This window comes from Peromyscus leucopus, chromosome 9 (genome assembly GCF_004664715.2).
Source record: "Peromyscus leucopus breed LL Stock chromosome 9, UCI_PerLeu_2.1, whole genome shotgun sequence".
NCBI classification, from domain to species: Eukaryota; Metazoa; Chordata; class Mammalia; order Rodentia; family Cricetidae; genus Peromyscus; species Peromyscus leucopus.
In genome coordinates this window covers 85,899,638-85,923,014 of record NC_051070.1, presented here as the reverse complement: position 1 = coordinate 85,923,014, position 23,377 = coordinate 85,899,638, and the positions used below count along the sequence as shown (strand labels likewise).

General features: G+C 47.5%; 1 protein-coding gene across 3 annotated transcripts; it reads left to right on the top strand.

The window, feature by feature from the left end:
* Nucleotides 1-2,282: 2,282 nt before the first annotated feature.
* Nucleotides 2,283-21,778, top strand: Fam107a (family with sequence similarity 107 member A). 3 transcript variants are annotated; one of them, XM_028853811.2, is made up of 5 exons: nt 9,167-9,398; nt 10,495-10,595; nt 18,188-18,362; nt 19,842-19,998; nt 20,747-21,778. In XM_028853811.2, the coding sequence occupies exons 3-5, from the start codon at nt 18,193-18,195 to the stop codon at nt 20,843-20,845; spliced, it is 426 nt and encodes a 141-aa protein (XP_028709644.1). In that variant the 5' UTR covers nt 9,167-9,398; nt 10,495-10,595; nt 18,188-18,192; the 3' UTR covers nt 20,846-21,778. The 3 variants fall into 3 exon arrangements, with proteins under 3 accessions (XP_028709642.1, XP_028709644.1, XP_028709643.1); XM_028853809.2 differs by lacking the exons at nt 9,167-9,398; nt 10,495-10,595 and adding an exon at nt 2,283-2,727; XM_028853810.2 differs by lacking the exon at nt 10,495-10,595 and having other exon boundaries at nt 9,168-9,398.
* The last annotated feature ends 1,599 nt before the right edge of the window (nt 21,779-23,377 follow it).

Here is a 23,377-nt window from a genome sequence, read left to right as displayed (position 1 = left end):
CATGCATGCATGCACGTGTGCACATAAATGAAAATAAAATAACTCTTTAAATGAGCGTAAGTCTTCACACACACATTCAAAACAATATAGTGATTTCCCTAGGAAGACTTTCACCCTGACCAGTCCTCTCTGTGGCCAGCCGTAGCACATGCAGAGGTCAGAGGACAACTTGTATGAGTTGATTATCTCCTTCCACCATGTGAGTCCCTAGGATCAAACTTACCCAGTCAGACTCGGCTGCAAGCACCTTTACTAACTGAGCTATCTCAGGAATCTCACTGAACCTGGAACTCACTGACTCAACTAGACGAACTAGCTAGCAAGACCAACAAATCTCTGCCTCCACCTCCCTGGCACTGGGATTGCAATGCATGTCACTACACCCAGATTTATGTGGGTTCTGGGAATCCAAACTCAGGCCCTCATGCCTGTGTAGCAAGAACTTTATGATCTGAGTCATGTCCTCTGCCCAAAGCTCAGGGACTTTATGAAAATGTCATCACCCTTGCCTTCCCAGAGGAGCCCATTACTTCCTCAGTCCCTCTTTCTGTTCACAGAATATTTTCCCTGAGCCAGATCCCATGGTGAAAATGGCATGTATAAACTAAATGAACTAGATGAGTCTGGCCTATCTGCGATTTACCAGGGCCAAACCAGAGTCATCTTTCCACACACTCACCAAATGTACATGCCTCGATTACTCTTTTCCTCTCTCTCTCTCTCTCTCTCTCTCTCTCTCTCTCTCTCTCTCTCTCTCTCTCCTCAACAGGTGGCTTGTTCTATCCATGGCAGCAAATCGCAGGGCCATCTACATTCAGATCCCAGCTCTGCTACTCACCAGTGAAGTGATCCAAGTCCCTTGAGCCTGTGCTCCTAATTTCCCAGAGGGACAGTTTGATCACAGAGCTACTGAGTGGCTCCAGTGAGATGAACTGTAAGTTGGCTACAGTTCTATTCCCTGAAGAAAAGATATGACAGTAAAGTCATGCCTGGTGCTGATAACAAACATGTTCAGCCAGGCCAATCAGTGAGGCTCCTGAAGGTCAGGGTCACCTTGAGATCCTGTAAGATGTATGAAGTGTGTCAGATGCACCCTGGGACACTGAATGGTGCCTGAAGAGCAGAGTACCAAGGACTTCTGGCACAAAAGCTGTGCTTGGGCAGTGATTGTGGGTCAACTAAAGAGGTTTTAGCCAGCAGGGGAGCAAGAAGGCCAGACAGCAGAGAGCATGCAGAGGTGAAGTGAACTATGGTGGTAGGGCCAAGTCCCCAACAGCCAACTCATCATTTCTTGGCCTACCGAGGCACAGTCTTGAACCATCCAGTACCCTAGACAGCTCCCATGGTTTCAGACACAAATTCCATGGATCAAGAACTGGATGGACCTTAAGTGTGTAGGTATGGCCAAGCCACTTCACCTGCTAAATCTCAGTGAATTCATCCCTAAACTGGAGGGAAGATTCACCCTTTAGGACTGCTCTGAAGAGTGACTTCAATAACAGAGGCAGTGGAGAAGAATTGGTGTATAGGGTCAGACCATCTGAATTTGTGTCCTAACTCCATGCTGAGTGACTTCAGAGCAATAGATTAGCCTCTGAGTTTCTGTTTCCTCTCCTTTGTAAAATCAGAATGCTAAGAGACACAGCTTAGTAGGATTAAAGATCAAATGAACTATAACACAAGTAGTGCATAATTTATATTCTCTTCTTTTAGATGCTGTGTAGCCCAGTGCAGGCAGAGTGGGTAACCAAAGCTGTGGACATCTCACGTATTCCACAACTGCCTGGTGGATGTTGCCCCATCAGTCTTCAGACTCTTCCACTGGTCTTCTCCTCTGGCTGCTTAAGGAACCACAAGGCCAGAGAAATCAGTCTTGTGGCATCCTACCAACTTTCCCCTTCAGCTTCCCCCTACCCCAGCAAAGACCCTATCTCTCAGTACCACTTGAATCTTTGGGGTATGTTTATTTGTTTGTGTTTTGAGACACCTCTCACATAGCCCAGTCTGGTCTCAAACGAGCTATGTAGCTGAGGATGACCTTGAACTCCTGATCCTCCTACTTCCATTTCCTAAACTCTAGGATTACAGGTATGCACCACCCTCCCAGGTTTGACGCCATGTTGGATCTCGAACCCAGGACTTCGTTTAAAGCACTCTACCAACTCAGCAACATCCTCGAGTCAAAAGTACCAGTGCACAGTTTGCTCCACGCCCACCAGGTTCTAATCACTTGACACGTATGCCTGCCAAGCCTCACCTTATAACTGGGCGAAAGACTATGGGCTTCTCTTCACCAGCCGTATTGGAAATGGATCCCAGGAATGGCGCTTCCGAATCCCATACCTGCTGCTTGCAGCCTTCACAGAAGCCAGCGGCCGAGAACTGGGAGAGGTGGGCAAGAGGCCAAGCTGGAAAGAAGCCGGCTTCGCTCGGTGCGATGCTGCAAGGTTGTCCAGATGCCCGCTGTGCCGACTGCTCCGGGCACAGAGACTGTCTGCCCCCAGCCCTCTTACACTACCAGTGTCTCAGAAGCCTACTGTAACCAGATCCCCGGGCCGGCGGGTGGAGCAGCCTGGCGCGTCACTATCACTGAGACGCTGCTCAGGCACTCAGTCCAGGCTCAGCAGTGGGGACACTCAGCTCAGGGCATGGCGCAGAAGCTGGGCGAGCGGACCAAGGCCCCCGCCGAGGCTACCGGGCTGTACCGGGCGATGCTGCTCAGGTCGGGTAAGTGGGAACCACTCCACCACCGGAACCATCCCATGCAGACCGCAGCGCCTCTGTTCGTTCCTTCCTTGGTGCCCAGGTTTTTTCCTTCCAATCATCTCAAAGCTTCGATGTTTCTCCATCACTCCTTGCTCTGTCCTTCTTTTTCTTCTCTCTCGTTTTTTCTTCCATCTATTGCCCTCTTCCTGGTGTGGAAACACACGAGCGTGCACAAATGTAAACTCGTCCTTACACCCCACGTCCTGCCTGCAGAGGTTCTGAGAGGTCCCTGTCGGGGTTGGTGCCCGGCAGTGTCCCCAAGAGCGTGCAGCATGCAGCCTGGTTAGGAGGTAGGTCTGACAGCAAAGCGGGAATTCTGCTGAGGAAGAAAGCCCTGAGCCTTGACCACCAACGAGGGAGTCCTGATGTCACGTAGGTGGTTGCCCATGATGAGGGGACAGCATGGTCCAGGCAGTTCAGAAAGCATTTGCTAAATGTGGGCATGTAACAATTGGGAAGGAGACGTGCCGTGACCTTTTGGATTTTGAGGATGTTGTTGAATGATAGGTGTTCATCTCTAAACTTTTTGTTTGCTTATGTGCGGATGAGCACTGTATTTTCTACTCAGGACACTTTAAAGGCCTTTTATTCAAATAATAAAATAAATGAATATATGATCAGCATGAAAATAATTTGGGTAAACGACGGGATATAGAAAAAAAAAAAAAAGGGAGAAAATGCCCTTGATGGGGGCTTAGGATGTTTCCTTCTGGAACTGAACTCCAGGGAGGGTTTGGGAAAAGGTAAAAATTGAAAGTCACTGGGACCCCTGCCCTCCTGGGGAAGTGATTTGAAAATGTCAAATGACTTGGCTCCTTGGCCAGCTGCCTTCTTTCTTGGCAACCAGCGGGTCTCAACCAGTAATCGACCTGAAGACTACAAGGCCAAAAGTGCTAAGGCGCCCATAGGCCAGACATTTTGCTGTAGTGGCGCCACCCGGTCCGCCTAGAACTCTAGGGACCAGGGTTGCTGTGCCCTGCTCCTGCCGCGGGAGATATCGCCGCCCAGTTACCGGTTGAGAACATTTGAACAAGGGTTCCCTTAAGTCCCCAAACAAAGACTGGCCATGGTTTCAGGGCCAACAGCGCCTTCTGGAGGAGGGGGGGTCTCAACCCCACCCGCATAAAGCCAGCAACCCCCAAGCAAAGAATCAGATTTCAAACCTCAAAGTTCTCTGTTGAGGTGTCAGTTCTAAAGCTGGCAGAAAGTTTCCCTAATCCCGAACTTGCACTTCCTCCAGCTGGAGTGCTGCTGTGAACTGCCTTTCTCAACTTTGAGTGCATCTACACAGCAGATAAGTCAGAGAGCCAGGATCACAGGCTCATCTCCTAACCACCACACATAAGCCAGGAAGGAGACAGAGGTCTCCCTGAGGACTGGGTACTTACTGATAGAGCACTCACTAGAAACATCAAATGTTGTCTAGGTCCACCTTCACAATTCTGCCACGACCCACTAACCATCCTCTCTGTTTAGTGAGTAAGTAGACAGCTCCAAGGAGCTGCAACAGCATCCCACAGTCTGCTAAGGAATCTTCCACCCACCCCAGAGGCAGAAAACACTTTGAAACTCAGGCAGAGCCACCTCTCCAAAGTTTGATTAGATCAGTGATTCTCAACCTGTGGACCCATTTGGGGTTCCAAAGACCCTTTCACAGGGGTTGCATATCAGGTAGTTACATTACAATTTATAACAGTAGCAAAATTACAGTTGTGAAGTAGCAATGAAATAATCTTATGGCTGGGGGTCACCACAACATGAGGAATTGTATTACAGGGTCACAGTGTTAGGAAGGTTGAGAATCACCGATTTAGACAAAGAAAGGACAATTCTTCCTATCTCTGCAATATAGTGACGCATGCATCCATAGATATTTGGATAAGAATCAAACGGGCAGAGTTTACCCCATAACCCTACTAGCTACAAACAGCCACTAGTTACACTTGAGGATATTGCCTTCTAGTTTACCCCATGCATAATTTACCTGTACATTTGTTTCATAATGGGTTTCCAGTTTTTTCATTTGGATGGGAACTCTAGTGCTGTTACATGAGGTATCAAGATAATAAATACCATCACTTAGGCAGATAGTCCAATTCTGGGGCTGAGGTTTCTATGCCCTGTGTCCTCTGTTCATCAGAAGAACAACAGCCCAAGTCTAGAGATGAGGAAGGCATGTTGAAGGTCTCCTAGTACAGCAGTGGATCCAGGGCTGGTGCCTAGGTTAACACAGATACTCATAACCCCTGACTGGAAGAACTCATTCTGTGATATAACTCACGCTCAGTCATACCTGGGAAGCTATTGTCCTCCCATAAAAGTCTACCTGGCATGTATTACTTCTTCCCTGGGGAGGAGGGCTTCTGTCTCCAGTCGGGATAACAGGGTACCTCCCCAAGTGTCTGTGCTCCTTGTTAGCCACCAGGGGGCAGAAAAACCTTTAGTCCACTGCTATTACCAGGGAACACTACATTTAAAAAACTGAATCCTGGTGCAATTTGAACCTCAAATAAACAACAAAGAAGAGTTTATTGCAAGTAGCTCCAAAGATAAAATGGATGTGCTTATACTAATTTTTTTAATCTGTTGGTTATCTGAATTAAATTCTTCTAGGAGTGCTGCTTTCCCCCAACCTCCAGCCCCAGGCCTGCAACCATGGACTTCCTGAAATTTTATGGCTTACTATGATCTGTCCATCACACATTCATACACATGGGAGGCTAGTGGGCGGGGGAAGGGAACATTAGAATATATCCTGGTTTGTCTCATTGCAAGGAAAATAAAATAAGGGTAAGATCACTCTTAGAGACCAAATTCCTTATGCCAACGGCAACGGGTTCAGAGCCAGCTTTTGGAAAAAGAACTCTTGGTTCTTGCTGCCCTGCCCCACTTCCTGCCTTCACGCTTGAAATCCCTTCCCCAGAGTAAATGTTTCCCAGTTCAAACTTGGAAAAGCAACTCTTCACCAATTTACAATCTCTCTGTGAGCCCCATGGCAAGCTCTACTGCCAGCAAGCTTCTTCCCCTGCCCCCAATTCCTTTCAGCAGACTATGTTTGGAGTGTCGAGAGGTGGCCAGTTTGATCCTAGAACTATTTTGTGGGCTTGTTTGGAGATTGAGAGTCCAAAACACAGGGTCAAGGAAGAAGTTTTGAGTTGCTATGGAAGCTTCTCTGTTGTTTGTGGGCCCATCTGAATTGCCTTTGGTGCTATTGAGCTGAAGGAAACTAAGCTGAAATAAAAGAAAAGCTGATTGTGGAGGTTTTTCCTGCACTACAGCATACTAGGTGTGGTTGTCCCCTACAATGTAGGGGACATCCTTTACAGATTGACATGCTAGTTGACTGCACCCCATCATAAGGTGATGCAATCTTTCGTATTGACTGTTGTAGATGAACAGTGGTGTCTGATTGCCCATCTCCACCTCCTGTGCAGTGTCATGAGCACCCACACACCACAGGAAAAGCTGCAGCAAGTGTCCGATGTTTTGAATGTCTTCTTGTCAGCTATAGTTTTTTAGCACTATTTTAAATACAACAACAAAATACACAAGAATATTAATGTAAAGGGAGAAAACATTTAACTTAGTCCACGGTCTTGCTGATTGCAGTCCACAGTCAGCTGCTTCTATTGCTTTTAAGACCATGACAAGACAGAAACATGGTGGAAGAACACTGCTTACCTTATGATGTCAAGGGTAGGAGACAGGGATAAGATGTACCCAAAGTCACCCCATCCCAGAAACCTACTTCCTTGCTCTAACTAGTCCCCACCTTCTCATAGCGTATCCAACTGTGAACCCATCAGTGCATTGATCTACTGATGAAGGTAAAGCCATCAAGACCTAGTTACTTCTTAACAGCACATCTGGAGACCTTCAGCACTTTAGCTTTTGTGGGGAATACTTCATGTCTAATCCATAGCAAGTATCTCAGTATTGGGACAGAAATTATGACAAGAATAAAAGAAGGCCCCTGCTGTTGAGCTGCCAGCCTAGTGGGTGAGCTTGCTGGGTCTGCACCAAGTTGGGCTGTGACAAAAGCCTTAGATGGAACAGCAGAGAGAGTTCTGGTTGCACAGAGGAAATAACACCTAGCCTTGAGGTTTCTTGCCCAACTGTCTTTGGCCATCTATCATCCTGGACCTGCCACCAGGACTTTCTAGATAATGGGGTTGACAGAAATAGTGGCCATGGCGGCTATGAGAACTCCAGACATAAGCAGAAGCTGTCAGAGTCCTTCCCTAGGGTCCCTAGATCCTCAGTTGTCAGAAGTCACTAAGGTTGGTTCTGATGAGCCACTGAAATCCCCAAAGAAACACCTAGTTCCTTCTCTGTAGAATAAGATGAGAAAGTAAATGGGTAGCAATAGTGATTGACAGGTCTTTTTAAAAAAAATAATAAAATAAGGTCTCCTATGGCCCAGGATGGTCTTAAGCTGGCTGTGTAGCTGAGGACAGTCTTAAACTGCTGATCTTTCTGCCTCTACCTCCCCAGTTCTGGGATCACAGGTATGAGCCACCACATCCAGTTTTATGCTGTGCTGGAGACAGACCCCAAGGCTTCCTGCATGCTAGGCAAGCATTCTACAAGTGAGATACACCCCCAGCCCTTGACAAGACTTTTGTTGTGCTGTTCTACTAGGAGAGTTGAGTGAAATGAAGCAGCCAGGGTGGGAAGCTGGGGGAGGCTATCATTCCAGGAATTTCCAGAAAGCCAGAACTTGGGAGCAATAAACATAGAGGACAACACATTGTTTCTAGAACAGTCTTGGGCCTGAGAATGTGCAACTCTAAGTATCTGTGGCTTCAGAGCCCTGGGAGTGCCCTCCCACACCTCCCTTTCCAGGCCCCCCACCATCTCCCTCCTTTCTCATTGCAGTTCTCCTGGCCTTCTTCTACCGTTCTCAGCTCATTCCCACTCTAGAGCCTTGATACTAGCTGTCCTCACTCTGGAAATCTCTCCCACACAAACAGTGGTCAATTTCTTGTGAGTCAGCCTCTGCCATTCCCACCCTTCCCAAGCTTTCAATCACTGCCCTTCACTCAGCCTTACCTTCTACACAACCATGCATCATTTACTATTTTCTTGTGTGTCTCCTTATCTGCTGTCACACACACACACAGGCACACATGTACTGAATGTGGATTCCCTGAGGACAGGGGTATCATCTGTCTCCTACTCATCATATGCCCACTTAGGTCATGCCAAGAATACAGTATATACTCAGTAGATGTTGACTAAATGAACAGATCTTGTGGCCAAAAAGAACTCAAAACTGCATGCACAATGCATCTGCTTACCTGTGAAGTGTGCCCTGGTCCTCATCACTCCTGGACAACCCATGTTCATGAGAAAGTGAACTGGAGTGAAAGCCTAGCTTCATTGGCAGGTGCTGGCTTCCTCCCTGGGGAACACAGGATAATGCCCAAAGCAAGAACACTCCCAATGCTCAAGGGGAAGCTAGCTCAAAGGTGAAGGGAAGGCGTCTGATCTATGAGTATGTGGATTTGTTTTCGGGTTCTGCCCATGACCTGAGCTTTTATTTGCATGCAATCTCATTGTAGCCAGGCACAAGCATGCATTTTGGTGCCCTTAGTGCATGACAGTTCTCTCTGTAGGGTGTATTAGTGGACACCATCTCATTGAGGTTATCACCCAGCCACAGAAGCCAAAGTAAAGAAGGGGCTGGGATTCTGATAGGATCCAGTTATAGACTCCATCACCTGCCCTTCTCTTGCCTACATCTTGCTGCTTCTTCTGTGAAGTTCCAGGTATGAAGTTAATTATATGCTTTTTGTTATTTGTTTTGTTTAACTTAGGGACAGAATTTCTTTTTAGCCTGGCTATCCTGGGACTTGCTCTGTAGACCAGACTGCCCCGGAACTCTACTTCCCAAGTGCTGGGATTAAAGGTGTGCACCACCATCACCCAGTATGTAGGAATTTGTCAAACCGTTAACAGGTGTGTCTGATGTAGCTCAACACATTTTGTAAATGACAACTTCATGTCACACCTGTGCCTGGAGGATGACCACAAACTGACTCAAGGTATAGTTCTTTCCCTGCTAGTACCCCAAGAGTCATGTTCCAAAGAATTACTTGCTGCAGCAGGAAGTATGGTTTCCCAATCCTTGAGGGAAGTCCTGGAATCACCTCCCATACAAACGGGAAATTCCTCCACAGCAGCTAGAAACAGGCTTGTTCAGAACAAAGCTTGGCATGATTCTTATTTCTCATCAATCTGACAAAACAGGTATTTATTTGTGCCTCTCAATCAGGATGGCTTGGACATGGTGTTCTGAGTGGCCATGGCCACTCACCAAGTGAAATAACAGTTTCTATAGCAACAGTTCCTTTTTATTGATATCAGAATAAACAGGAATGCAAAACTGCCTCCCATCTCAGGCAGTTTAAGACCCGCCCTTTGGGGGAGGCTGCCTCAGCCCTGGGACCTGCTTAGGGCTCCCTAAGACTGAGAGCTGCAGAGGAGCTTGCAGCCCAGACACTGCTCGGAGACTCCAGTCTATTCTGTCACTTGCTGTCAGGCTGTATTCTGGGAGAAGGTGGAAGGAAGGAGAGAGACCTGGGAGCAGCAGAGCAAGCTATCCTGGCAACCGAACCCTTCGAATTTAGGTACCTGGACTCTGCCTCACGGGGGGGAATGATACAGGGATATGAGGTGGGAATGGGGGACAGGGATTGAGTGGGCTCTCAGTTATACTCTGCAGCCTGGTTGATCTTTTGCTTCTAAATACTGAGCAAAATTTAATGTCTGCTATAGTCTCTCCTAGACCCATTATTACACAATAGGGGTGTGTAGGGTCATCGAAGAGGGGTCACTTAATAATCAACAGATGGACAAAAGCTCAGGTTCTATATGCAATAAGACAAACACAGAACTTGGGTTTAGGCACCAGAGCTCAGGTCAGATTCTGGCTCCTTTATTCACTGGCTATGTGATCTGGAGAAATCAGATGATGCCTCTGAGGTTGATGACTTGCTCCTAAGAAGGGTTGCCCACCTTCTCATTTTATTGAGAGTTCAGTGGGTCCAGGGCTAGATGCACAGCACAGCACTCAGTCTGTACTGTGAGTGCAGGCTACCAGTGATGCCCACCTTGCTGATGGACTTGTGTTTAGCATCGTTCAGTAGAAGGCCAGTCTGAGACTAGAGAAATCATGCCTTAGGGGATCGTATATCACTAAGATGTTGCTATAGGTTTCTAAATTTGAAGCTGTCCTCACACATAGGTTTCTGGGCAGCTTGGATCCTGGTAGCTTTCTTAGCTCAAAGGATGGTAACCTCTGCTGTGATTTTCCCTGAGCCAGCAGCTCTCAGGTGGAATGGGCTGCCATCAGACCCCATGAGCAACAGTATGGGAGATCTGCTCAAGCTGGTTTCTGCTCAACAGCATGACATAATCCCTAACCTTGCAGAGGACCCATTATAGCTCTTCCTTCAAAACCCAACCCTTCTCATTGCCTAAAAAGTTCCAGGGAACCAAGACAAAGAGTTGAGGAAGCCAGTCTGGAGTCCTCTCATCCAGATGGACAGGAAGCTTCAAGAAAGTTGGACTGAGGCTGCAGGGAGTCCTGGAGGTATTGCCAGATATGTTCTTAGGTTACTGGTCAGTGAGCCACAAATGCGGCACCCGCAGGGAGGAAAGGGCAAGCAGGACATGTGGTAGCCAGCTTGTCACTTTTCTGAATGTTTCCCCTTCCCTTGCCAGCTCTTCTCAAAGCCTCCCTTCTGGGTCTATTGATGCTGGACCAGGAAGGTTTGGAGGAACAGGAGGTGAAGGCTGCCAGGCCTGTGGCTTCAAGTGACAGGGTAATGTTTCCATTTCTCACAGGCTGGTTCCCTGGCCTTCATGTTCTCAACTATCAAAGGGGCTCAGATGCTTCTTCCATAGGGTTTCTTGAGCATATAGAGAAAGCAAAGGTAAAAGTAAAGTAAACCTATTCTTCTGAGTCAGAAACACACCTTTTCTGGGAGACAGTGCCATGATAGAAAGAGTACTAGGTTTGGAGTCCAAAGACCCTGGCTTTGCTAACTACCCAACATGTATCTTGGCATAATGGGCCTTGACTTCTTCAACTATAAAATGAGTTGCCTTCATGACAATCATGAGATTCAGACCAAGTCCCATGCTCACCCCAAAATATGCAGGACAGGAGGGTTACAGTGTGCCTTGGGTGGACCTTAACATTATGCACACCATATCATTCCACACTCCAATGACCTTAGAGTGGATGCCATGATCTCTACTGGTTACAGATCAGAGAGTATGACTATCGTCACACTGCTAGAATTGCATGTTACCATCTGTCTCCTTCACTTTCACCACTGGACACTTGACTGGACCCAGTGTCATTTGTTGTTACTGATGCATAAGAAATAGAGTAAGAACATTGAAGATAGAGAAAAAGCAGACAGAAGGGACATTAAAACCATAGGCAGAGCTAAGGATGTAGCTCAGTTGGTCAAGAACTTACCTAGCATTCACAAAGTCCTGAGACTGATCACTGGTACCTCATTAATGGCACATGGTGGCTACACCTGTAATCTTAGTACTTGGGAGGCAAAAGCAGGAAAATCAGGAGTTCAAGGTCATTCTTGGCTATATACCAAGTTTGAAGCCAATCTGGGATAAATGAGATCCTGCCTTAAAAGAGGATAGGAAGACCTTGGGCATCAGCCTAGGTCCCACAGCTACTTTCAGTATGAACTTGACTCTGAAGCAAGAGTATCATTCTCCTCTGTCTCTGTCTTCACTGCCCAGGAAGGGACCAGAAACTGGTGTCAAAGCTACTATTCCACCCCAGCTGTGCACACTCAGAACCTGGCTCAGTCTCTGGGAAGTAGCTATGGGACCTCTTTGGTCACCGGCAGAATCTGGGGAGAACCACAGGTCCCAGTCTCTTCTGCACTCCTGTTTTCCCCGATGCCCCCTGCAAGAGACCAGACTCACCATCTGCCCTTTTGGAGACAGGCAGGCCACTCATTTAGCTGACACCTCTGGCTGCAGAAGTGCCATGCCTAGCAGGAGCTCCTCTGTCTTCCAACACTAAGATTCTCCAGAGGAGGAGGACGCCTGGGTTAAAGACCTAAGAAGTGTGCCCTCAACCAGACTTGCTTGAGTGACTGGCCAACCACAGCCAGCTAGAGCAAAGAGGCTGGAGCAAAGAGGCTTGAATGCCTCCCTCCTCCCTCCCTCCCTCCCTCCCTCCCTCCCTCCCTCCCTCCAGGAGTTTTCAAACCTAAGCTACACCCCTAAGCAACTGAACTAGAATTCCTGAAGTATGACTTGATGCGCCCTGAGGACCCCAACATTCAGCCAAAGTTAGGATCTAATGACTTAACTACCATCTCCTTTTTTAAGATAATAAGACCTCAGTCCAGGGCTAGAAACAGGATGTATTTAACAGTGACCAAAGCTAATGAAGTGGCTGCACTGTGATTCTAGGCCATGATTCCTGGTTTATCTATGGGAGTTGAGGCCCGAGAGTGCACACTCTGCTCTACTCTCTGTAGCTGGCCACTTGCCAAGAGCCTTGTGAGCATCATCAGGTTCTTGTACTGAAAACTGCATTGATTTGGGGACAGAGCTCAAGTTCAACTCCAGATGTGAATGGCAGATATTTCTGTGTCTTCTTTAAGTATATTAACTCCTCCTACACCAACCCTTCCTCTCTCCTGACAGATCATTTTCTTTCAGAGCTGGCCTGTCTGATACCCACTTCTTTGCCTCATCATGGCCACATCCTAAAAGGGGTTGGATTGCTCAGAATTCCAGCAGCTTTTGGAGTGACCCCAGATTTCTACCTAAGGTGTCCTCTCTGACCTCCAGGATAATCCAGATTTTCTTCTGCTTTGAAATTATACAGTGCCTTGTCAAATACCAAGAGAAGAGGGCTCCTATCAGCAACCAGGGCTGCCACCTGTAGTGAGGCAGGTCATGACTATACACCTCCAAGGCCTCCATTGAACAGTATCTTCCATGAGAGGACCTATACAAGGTTTTCCACACAGAAGCCTTATTTATCAAATTAAAAGGCTAGAAGGTTCACATTGCAGTTCTTAAACTGTAAGGACTCCCATGAGTCCTTCCTTCCTCATTCTGTACACACACACACACACACACACACACACACACACACACTCACTCACACATGCACATACACACATATACACACTCACACACATACACACACTCTCTCTCTCACATACATACACACTCACACACACTCACAGTCATACACACACTCACTCACACATACACACATACATACACACACACACACACACACACACACACACACACACACACACCTACTGGAGTTCAGCACTTAGAGAGGCAAAGGCAGCTTCCCCAGTTGTAGCTGGCCTTTGGAGATCCCTACCTCATCACACACCATAGATTTAATTTAAAAAGCATGGAGAGCCCAGAGAGATCCTTAAGCCAGGGCTTGCCACTGGTGGACCTAGTGTGTGAGGTGACTCCATCTGCAGGGCCCAGGACAAAATAAAGGGCTACTCTTCAACATGTATGAAGTATTTCAAGACAGTAACAACAGAAGGTTAAACCAGACAAGGCTTGTCTTCCCAGAGTGATCCTGGAAACCAAGACTGAGGAGGTTGCCTGGGGGTGAAGGTGGACAGCCAGGCCAAGCCAAGGCTTCTCTGGAATGTAATGGGAAAGTACCAAGCAGCACGCTGAAAGTGAAGGAAATAAAAATTCCTAAGGCCTGTTGACCATTTCCCCTCCATAGCAGCCAGAATGACCTTTTAGAAATCTAATCTGCCTCATACTTTCTCGGCCCTGAAGCCAACTGTCCCCCTCATTTCGAACACTCCACCACCAGATCTTGCCACTCTGGGCACACTGTGCCTTTGTGTTCCCAGAACAGACCCAGCTTGTTCAAGGTGCGGGAGCCAGACAGCTGTTCCCCGCCTGGAGCAGCTTCCCCTTCACTCAGCTCAGCTGAGCCCCACCTCTCCACAGAGGCCCTCCCAGCTGATGAACTGGTCCCCTTTGTAATCTTTAGAGCTTAGCTCCCTGTCATATACCTAGTGCTACCACACGCCTGGCAAATGACAAGAGTGCAAGCATCTGCAGAAGGCACGGCACGCACTTTCACACACTTCCTCAGTGGCCATTGCAGTTGTGCAAGGTTCGAATTCTGTGTACTTACTTTGTGTCCCACCACTGAATTTCTCTCCTGTTGTTTTACTGGGAATATAGGTATGTCTTTTTTGTTTGTTTTTTGTTTATTGTTTTTGTTTTGTTTCTTGAGACAGGGTTTCTCTGTGTAACAGCTCTATTTTGGAACTCACTTTGTAGACCAGGCTGGCCGCAAACTCACAGAGATCCACCTGCCTCTGCCTCCCACATGCTGGGATTAAAGGCATTTGTGACCACCACTGGCTATAAGTATGTCTTTTTAATATTATTATTAAATAATTATAATATTATATTATATTTTAAATATTATTGTTACATAAATTTCCAAATGTTATGCAAATTATTTCTGTTTACTGTCTTACCATGTTGGCAATATACAGTTAGTTCTTCAAAAGATGGCGTCTGCACTGTAAAGATTAAGATAAGAAGTACCTGCACTGGGAGGATTGGGACACAAAGAGGATGAGGTCAGAGGAAACAGGGAATCAAGGGAGATATTGAAGTGTGATGTGATGGCAGCCTGGACAGGTTGGGGGCTGGGGACATGGAAAGTACTACAGAGATTGGAGAACTCAGTAATAGAGTACATATCAAACAGAGATCTTTTATTATTATTTATTATGTATGCATTGCTCTGACTGCATGTATGCCTGCAGGCCAGAAGAGGGCACCAGATCTTATTACAGATGGTTGTGAGCCACCATGTGGTTGCTGGGAATTGAACTCAGGACCTCTGGAAGAACAGCCAGTGCTCTTAACCTCTAAGCCATCTCTCCAGCCCCTCAAACAGGGAGTCTTAAAGCTCCAATTTGGACCAAGGCATTCTGGTACATTGACTACCAGAAGATATGAGCCCATCAACTAAAAAACTATGCCCCCTTGGTGGGCACAGAGGGAGGTGGTAATTTTCTAAAGTTCCCATTTAAAGTAACTAGAGGTGCTGGGGATGTAGCTCAGACAGTAGGATACTTGCCTAGCACACATGAAGGTCTGGATTTGATTCCTAGCACTGCTTAAACCAAGCATGATGACCAGGCTTGTACTAGCAGATAACAAGTCCAAGGTTTTTCTTGGCTACAGCACAATTTTGAGCCCACCCTTGGCTACATGAAGTCCTATCTCAAAAGCAAATAAATAACTAGGGTGCATTATGATCATTTTCTTAAGAACCAAAAAATTAGCATATAAGCTAAAAACAAATTATCTTATGAGAAAGATACAGAGAAAGGAAATAATTATTCTCATTTTAGAGATGCTTCCAAGCCAGGTGTGGTGGCACATGCCTTTAATCCCAGCACTCAGGAGGCAGAGGCAGATCTCTGTGAGTTTGAGGCCAGCCTGGTCTACAGAGCAAGTTCCAGGACAGCCAGTGTGACACAGGGAAGCCCTGTCTCAAAAAAGATGCTTCTGAGAATGGCAATTTCATAAAAAGCAGAAGGCAGAGGGCCTGCACAGGTCCAAGCCAGATGGGGTCCCCATGTGGAGGGGGAAGTGGACACAAGCTCTCATTCTTAATCAAAAAGCTGCCTCCAATTGACAACTGTGGGTTCTATAGCTAAAAGGCCTAGAATCTTGTGTGGCCTCTGACCAATAGCATAGAGGTCAGCAGGCCATAAAGTACATGTGACCACCTCTCTAAGGATAGGTAAAAGCCTACAGATGGAAGTCATTCTGGGGAATTAGGTGGGTGAGGTCTGCCTCCACGGATAGCAAAAGGTGGGTGAGGCCTGCCTCCACGGATAGCAAAAAGGTCACCAGGTTGTTAACAAACACTCTCAGCTTTCTGGATGGAATGCAGGTATTTGATTTGTATTTCCTCCATTGAGGAGACACCTCTGTGTGGTTAACATTCCTGGTTCTCTTAGTGCTGCCCTATGAGTACAAGGACCTCTGTGCCCCCAAAAAAACCTAGAGAAAGAAGGCATGGAGTTGGGTGGATGGGGAGGTAGGGAGGAGATGAGAGAGGGCAAACTGTGATCAGAATATATTGTATGAAAAAGTATTTTCAATAAAAAAAAAGGCAGATATTTCTACACTCTGACACCTCACCTGGCTACCACCAGAATACCTTCAAATGATTAATATTTTGCTGGGGTCAGAGGCAGGAGAACCATAAATTTAAGGTTACCTTCAACTATATAATAAGTTCAAGGCCAAAATCTAAGCTGAGAGAGGGACAGAGATCGAGAGAGACTGGGACAGAAGAGATGTAGAACCTCAGTGTGTGAGGCAGGAGCATTCGACCTCCATCACCACGTGGAAACCAACTTAGGGCTAAGGATCCCCAAGACCAAAACCTTAAAAATTTTATCACCAATAACCAACAAACACTATCAGTGCCTACTGAACATTAGACCAGGCACTGGCTCTGCCCACTACATAGAAAGTGCTCAGTCCCACCAGCCAGGCTGCTGACATTTGCTGGTTGGTGCTGCAGACGTGGAGGCAGGAAGGTGCAAGGTCAGCACCAGCCAGGCTTCACAGAAAGACCTGTCTCAGAAAAGGAGTGAGGGTGCTTTCCCAAAAGCTGGGCTGAGGGATGCAGAACTTCTCCTAATATTTACAGTAATTACTCTAAACCGCTAACAACCAGGCAGCAGCTGTCTCTTTCTTACTTTTTTTAAAGAACTTTTCTCTGCCCTCTCTCCTCCCTCCCTCTCCCCTCCCTCTCTCCTCTCCCCTCCTTTTCCTTTCCCACCCTTCCCTCCCTCCCTCTCCCCTCCCTCTCTCCTCTCCCCTCCCTCCCTCTCCTCTCCCCTCCTTTTCCCTTCCCACCCTTCCCCTCTTCTCCTGTCCCCTTCCCTCCTGTCCTCTCTCTAAAGCATTTCAAGAACAAGGAGCTGTCTGGGGTAAAGAAGCCTTTTTGCCTAAATTTGAAGCACACTGACAAAGTTCCGGGACTCTGGTAGAAGTAGGATCAAGAGCAGTCACACAGGAGCTTGGCAGACAGGATGACAGCCGCCCCTGTGTCCCAAGGACACAGCAGCCCCTGCATTTCCAACACTGCTCTCTGCTGTGGAAAATGGGGAGAGCTGCGTCCCTACCCGGCAACTTGGGAACTATGACTGGGGTGGGGGGGGGAGTAAGGAAGGGTTTTTGTTTCTACCATAGCGTTTATCTAAATTGTCTTCAACCGCTACACACACACACACACACACACACACACACACACACACACCCCTTTACATCTTTTCCTTTTTTAATACAAGCTTGTTGAAAAGCAGAAACTCAAACATAATCCCTTTTGTTTGGGGAATATTTTTTCTTCTGCCAGTGTCTTAGTCAGGGTTAGTATTTCTGTGATGAAAACCATGACCTAAAACAACTTGGAGAGGAAAGGGTTTATTTGCCTGATACTTCTGCATCACTGTTTATCATTGTAGGAAGTCAGGACAGGAAATCAAACGGTAGGAACCTGGAGATAGGAGTTGATGCAGACCACGGATGCTCCCTATGGCTTGTTCAGCCTGCTTTCTTATAACACCCAGGACCACCAGTCCAGGGATGGCACTGCCCACAGTGGGCTGGGCTCTCCCACATCAGTTATTCATTAAGAAAATGGCCTACAACTCGATCTTGAGGACACATTTTCTCAATCGAGGTCCCCTGCTCTCAGATAACTCTAGCTTATGTCAGGTTAACACACAACTATCCAGCACAGCCAGTGACAGCCCCGCATGTGCACTTTGGTATGTATGCATATGCAGATGTGTGTGTGTGTGTGCATACACATGTGCAGGCCAGAGGTCATCCTCAGATGCCATTCCTCAGGCATTGTCTGCCTTGCATCCTGAAACAGGGTCTCTCACTAGAACATGGAGCTCACTGGCCAGTGAGCTCCAGGTATCCAAGTGCTGATATTCCAAGCACACAACATCATGCCAAGCTGTGAGTGCTGGGAATCTAACTCAGGTCCTTATGCTTGCATGGCAAACACTTTCAGAATGAACCATCTCCCCAGTCCTATGACAGCCCATATTTTGAATCTTGGTGTCATTTCACTTCTGTAACCCATGTACTTTACAAACATCATCTCCAGTAGTCACAACTTTTAACCTAGGTGTAATGACTGTTTCCCACAACAGGGAGGCAGAAGCAAGATTCAGATGGTCAAATAGCTTACCCAAGTCACTCAGAAGCCAAGATCCATATAAAAGACCCCCCCACTAAGCTGTGCCCCAAGGAGTGGGTAGGACTGTGGACATCCTTGAAGTAACTTCACTACCCATCACTACAGCCTCAATGTACTCGGAGATCCAGAGGGAGAGGGCAGACATTGGGGGACTCATGGCTCGGCCAGAGTATAGAGAGTGGACTCCAGAGCTCATCAAACCCAAGAAGCTGCTGAACCCTGTGAAGGCCTCCCGAAGCCACCAGGAGCTACACCGGGAGCTGCTCATGAACCACAGAAGGTAGGATGGCACTCATCTGCCCGGCCCAGCAATATCCTGCACAGGCCTGCTGTGCTTAGAGAAATGTCCCTAGGGAGGTTGGTGGAGCCATTGTTTGGAGCCCCACAGGGTCACCAGAAGAAACTGTGAGAACGCAAAAGCCCCATCCCTCCCAGGCACTCATTGCATGTTGAATGCCACAGATAGACATTTACTAAACACCTATTGCATGCAGGACACTATGCCCACACCTAGGACACAAAAAAAGGAAGCCCAGTTCCTTTCCTCTCAGAGGAAAATGAATATCAGGCAGGAGAGTATGTGCCTTGATGGAGGCTTTAGAGGAGTATGGGACCCCAGAAGAGGTACTGGGCGTGTGGGGCTGTCTAAATGACTTCATGAAAGAGATGATACCTGGAAGGCCTAGAGCGGGGACAGAGTCAGCCTTGATGGGAGATGGACTGTGTCAGCAGAGAGAACTAGAGAGCACACAGATGTTCCTGAGGTAGCGGGCAGTGGTGGCCCTTTCACAGCCATGGCCCTATTGGTTGAAAGGATGGCAGTGAAACAGAGCCAAGGGGGAATCTGGGGAATGCCACATCTGCAATCAGCATTCATAGGATGTCCAGTGCAGTAGAGGGTGGCCGAGGAGCCACTATGAAGATCCTAACCATATGGCCCAGGCTGAAGGTGGTGGTGCCGCCTTCGTGGCGCCCTCTGCTGGCCAGTTGTATTGGAGCTGGTTGTGATTTCCTTTCTGAGACCAACAGATAACCCTTATACTCTGGGCTGTTTGTGGGTTTGTTTTCACTTAATGTTGTAACACTATCATGTTCTTGGTTTTTTTTTATAGTATTCATTCATTAGAGTATCAAAAATGCCACCACAATGAAAAAACAGCTTCAATCAAACTGAAATATTTGCAATATAAGTAAATTATATTGAAAATTACATATACAGTATAAAATATTGAGATACTCATGTACCTTAGTCTACAAGGAAATAAACAAAATAAGAAGAATTAATTTGCAAGAGGAGAAATGGAAATGCTAGAAACATTTTAAGGGCTGTTGCATGTGACTGATAATCAAGGAAACATGAAAACCAGACATTGTTTCTTGTCTCTTAGACTTTAAAAAAAAAAAATTGTTTGACTTGGAGAATGGGGATAAATAGATATCCTTGTAAGGAAATTAACTCCCAGGAGATTTCGAGAGAGCCCAGCCCAGCATTTCCATCCTCAGAAGCCCTGGTAAAATATACAGCAACCACATGTCACCTGGTCTCTGCGGCCTGAACTGAAATTTTCCTGTTGTAGCCGCCACCTGCCTTGCTGTTCTAGAGGCAGCGGCCCTTTGCCGCCCTTTGCCTTTCTCTATGGCAGGGGTCAGTGAGGACACCCCCTCCAGGGTTGTCCAAGCAGTGGGTTGGCGTCACCGCAAACTGGGAAGGTGGAAAGGGGAATCTCCTGATAGCTCCCCGCCCCACCCCCACCCCCAGGGGCCTGGGTGTGGACAGCAAGCCTGAGCTGCAGCGGGTCCTCGAGCACCGTCGCCGGAATCAGCTGATCAAGAAGAAGGAGGAGGAGCTGGAAGCCAAGCGGCTTCAGTGCCCCTTCAAGCAGGAGCTGCTGAGAAGGCAGCAGAGACTCAACCAGGTGGGTAGGAGGTACCAGCTCGGCCCAAGGGGAAAGTCGTCATGGCGCCAGGAATCTTCCTCTGGCCTACTGTGCAAGTCTAGTACAGTGGCTTCACTTCTCTGGTCCTGCTTTCCTCTAAGGTCCGTTTCCGCAAGTTAGATCTGATGATCATCTGCCCTGAGAGTAGATGCCATCCCATTCCTCTGGGACCGAGGCCAGAGGAATAAACTATTTGAACCAGGCTTCCCAAGGAGAACCCGGTCTCTTGTTCTGTCCCTGTGTGGGACACTGAGATTTCCAGGTTCTTGTGTCCTGGAAGAGTTGGCCCGGGACATGGATAGTAGCAGAGATGAAGTTCATTAAGGAAGAGGAAAGCACTCAGGAATGGACGTGGGCTAGAGAGCTGGAACAGGTCCAGGGTTCCAAACCCCAGGCTGCAAACAGCCTGACCCTTGAGAGGTCGTTTACACATCACCCTACCCCCTGTCCATATTCAGAAATGGTGGAATTTCCTCGTGAGTACTGTTTTGACAATGTTTTCTGAGGTGAGGGTAGGTTTTTTTCCCATGTTAATCGTGATGATCTCAAGCGTCCTGATACACCACCACCACCCCTACCACCACCACTTTGGGATGGTTTGTAAAACTCACCCCGGAGTATTTCTGCTTCCCCATTTACAGGACCTTTGGTCCAACACCATGGCTTTTGAAAATAGGAGCCCCCACCCCGTTCCTTCCAAATTCACCCGTGTGTCTCTCTCCTCCAGCTGGAAAACCCACCACAGAGAGAAGAGGACCATGCCCCTGAGTTCATCAAAGTCCGGGAAAACCTGCGCAGAATCACCACAGAGGAGAGAGCACTGTAGAGTTCCTCCACTCAGCTCCTGCCACTCACTCTGGCCCAGACCTCCTCCAGCCCTCCTGAACCAGAAGGCCCTGGCACATGGTGATGCGAGCAAGGCAGACCTGAGAGACTGGCTGTCCCTGGGAAGCTGGGGACCTCGCAGCCCACAGGAAAGTCTCTGTACGGACTTTTCCTTCAGAGCACCTAGCCTCCCAGTGCTAAGAGGAAGTCACTGCCAGGAAAGACTTGTTGCCCAAGGTGCCCTCCCTGATCCGACTCAACGAGTAAGCTTCCTTAGCAGAAGTGGGAAAGAGGGCCAAGTGTCCCTCCATTTTGCCTTAGCTTTCCTAACAAGAATGTCTTGGAAACCACAGAGCAAAGAAGAGATCTGTCTGTGGCAAGGAACGGGTGGGGGCCACAGCAGGCTGTGGGCAGGTGGGAGAAGTCCTAACCAAGGCAGCTTCGGGCCTTGCAGGCTTGCCTCATGCTTCAGCCTTTTTCCTCCTCTCCTGCCCTCCCTGAATTGCTGACCACATCTCACCTCAGTGCTCCAGCTTCCAGCTTAGAACAGGGCATTGCCAACTTTACTGTACATACAAATCAGAGTCCTGTAAACGGTCCCTGGAAGGAAGCTACAGGTCTAACACTCTCCCAGGGGAAAGCCCAGGACACTGGTTTGAGTAGATAGCTAGGCTGCAGCACCCAGGAGTGGTACATTTTAGAAATATCCAACTCTCTTGGCTCCCTGGCCTGGAGGTCCCCAGTGCCATCTCTAAAGCCCCCAAAATTCTTCACTCACTATCCATACCCCCCTACAAACACACACAAATCATTGGCCTAGAAAACTCTAGCCTAGCAAATCCAAATGTTCTTGTGATTGTAACTGCCAATCTTCGGTCTTTACTGGTGTAACCACAATACAATTCTAGCCAAAAAATAAAATTAAAAAAAAAAAAACAAAAAAAAAACCCAGCTTTTTGGAAAACATATACAATTCCCAATCAGCTCTGGAAAGAGATGGTAGTTTGAACACCCACTGCCATGGTGATGGAATGCCCGCTTTGGGTCAACATTGCCAGTCACTGTCACCTGAGAGCCCCCCAGTCTGAATCATCTCCACTTCTTCCTCCTCAAAAGCCTCTTCCTGTGTGAATCTTTCGCTCCTATACCGTTTTGAAGATCTACAGAAAGACCTGACTCTTTCCCCTAAAGAATGAAACCCATGCTTCAGCTTTCAAGCCCTTCACTGGTGGGAAGTTTATGAGTCGCCTTGGTCATGGTGTTTCTTCACAGCAATAAAACCCTAACTAGATAACTAGACTGTGTCAGTTAGGAAACAACAGTAAGCAACAGACTTACAGCACTGCCAGAGAAGTGCAGATCTTCCTGTGAGCATGCTGGGTGCTCTGGCTCCAGGAAATGACGGTGGGAGAGCAGCAGGGGGTGGACTTGACAGTGAATGGAGAGTCTATCTCTTTCCTGTGCATGGTGCCAGCATAGATGTGTAAATAGACATTCTCTCATTCTCTCTCTCTCTCTCTCTCTCTCTCTCTTTCTCTCTCTCTCTCTCCCTCCCTCCCTTTCTCTCTCTCTCTTTCTCTCTCTCTCTCCCTCCCTCCCTTTCTCTCTCTCTCTCTCTCTCTCTCTCTCTCTCTCTCTCTCTCTCTCTCTCCCTCGTGTGTGTGTGTGTGTGTGTGTGTGTGTGTGTGTGTGTGTTCCAGATCTAAAGGTCTAAGTGCAGTGAAGCTGTCTTAGGTATCTGCTGGTGAGGTGTTATGCTGAATATGTGTGTTTCCTAAATAAAGATAGTGTTGAGGGTTGTGACTGTATAGGTATATGTGCTGTTCTGACACATGAAGAGAAGCAAGACAGGGCATCAGGGATAGTGTAGGACCACTAGCAGTCCCTGGAGGAAATGGAAAGTCACAGAGATGACACCCCAAAAGCACAAGGGACCTTAAAGCAGGTCGTCCAGGAGAACCATGGCAGACACCTTGATGTTCAGTGACTCTGTTAGATCCAACTCCATCTTTCTCACCACCTACCACTAGAGACTATAAATATAGATTCTCACTCTCTCAGTCTTCTCTGCAGGCTTGGGTGACCATGTGACCAGGTATGGCCAACGAAATTGAAGTAGAAGTCTCAGGAGCTACTAGAAAATCCCATGCTTTGCTGAGAGCCTCCCTCTGCCTCACTCTTATTCCTGCTTGACTAGGAATGTTATACCTGGAACATTAGCAATCATGTTTCACCTGAGGAAAAGGCCAAGAGATCCATAGACCTTGTGATCATTTGACCAAGCAAGTGCCAACAGCTCTCCATGTCCAAACTCCTTGTAAATAAAAATAAACTCCTGTCTCGTTAAGTCACTGTAAGTCTGTTACTCACTTTTCCTAACTGACACTGTCTAGTTAGGGGTTTTATTGCTGTGAAGAGATAACACAACCAAGGCAACTCTTATAAAGAAAACATTTAGTTACGGTGGCAACTTACAGCTTCAGAGGTCAGAGGTTCAGTCCATTATCACCATGATGGGAACATGGCAGCATGC

Excerpts from the sequence above, each read along its gene's own strand:
- Fam107a (XM_028853809.2), top strand. The coding sequence starts at position 2,322 with ATGGCGCTTCCGAATCCCATACCTGCTGCTTGCAGCCTTCACAGAAGC. Across the intron at positions 2,728-18,187 it reads GGCGATGCTGCTCAGGTCGG|CCTCAATGTACTCGGAGATC; the intron begins GTAAGTGGGAAC and ends CCATCACTACAG. Across the intron at positions 19,999-20,746 it reads GGCAGCAGAGACTCAACCAG|CTGGAAAACCCACCACAGAG; the intron begins GTGGGTAGGAGG and ends TCTCTCCTCCAG.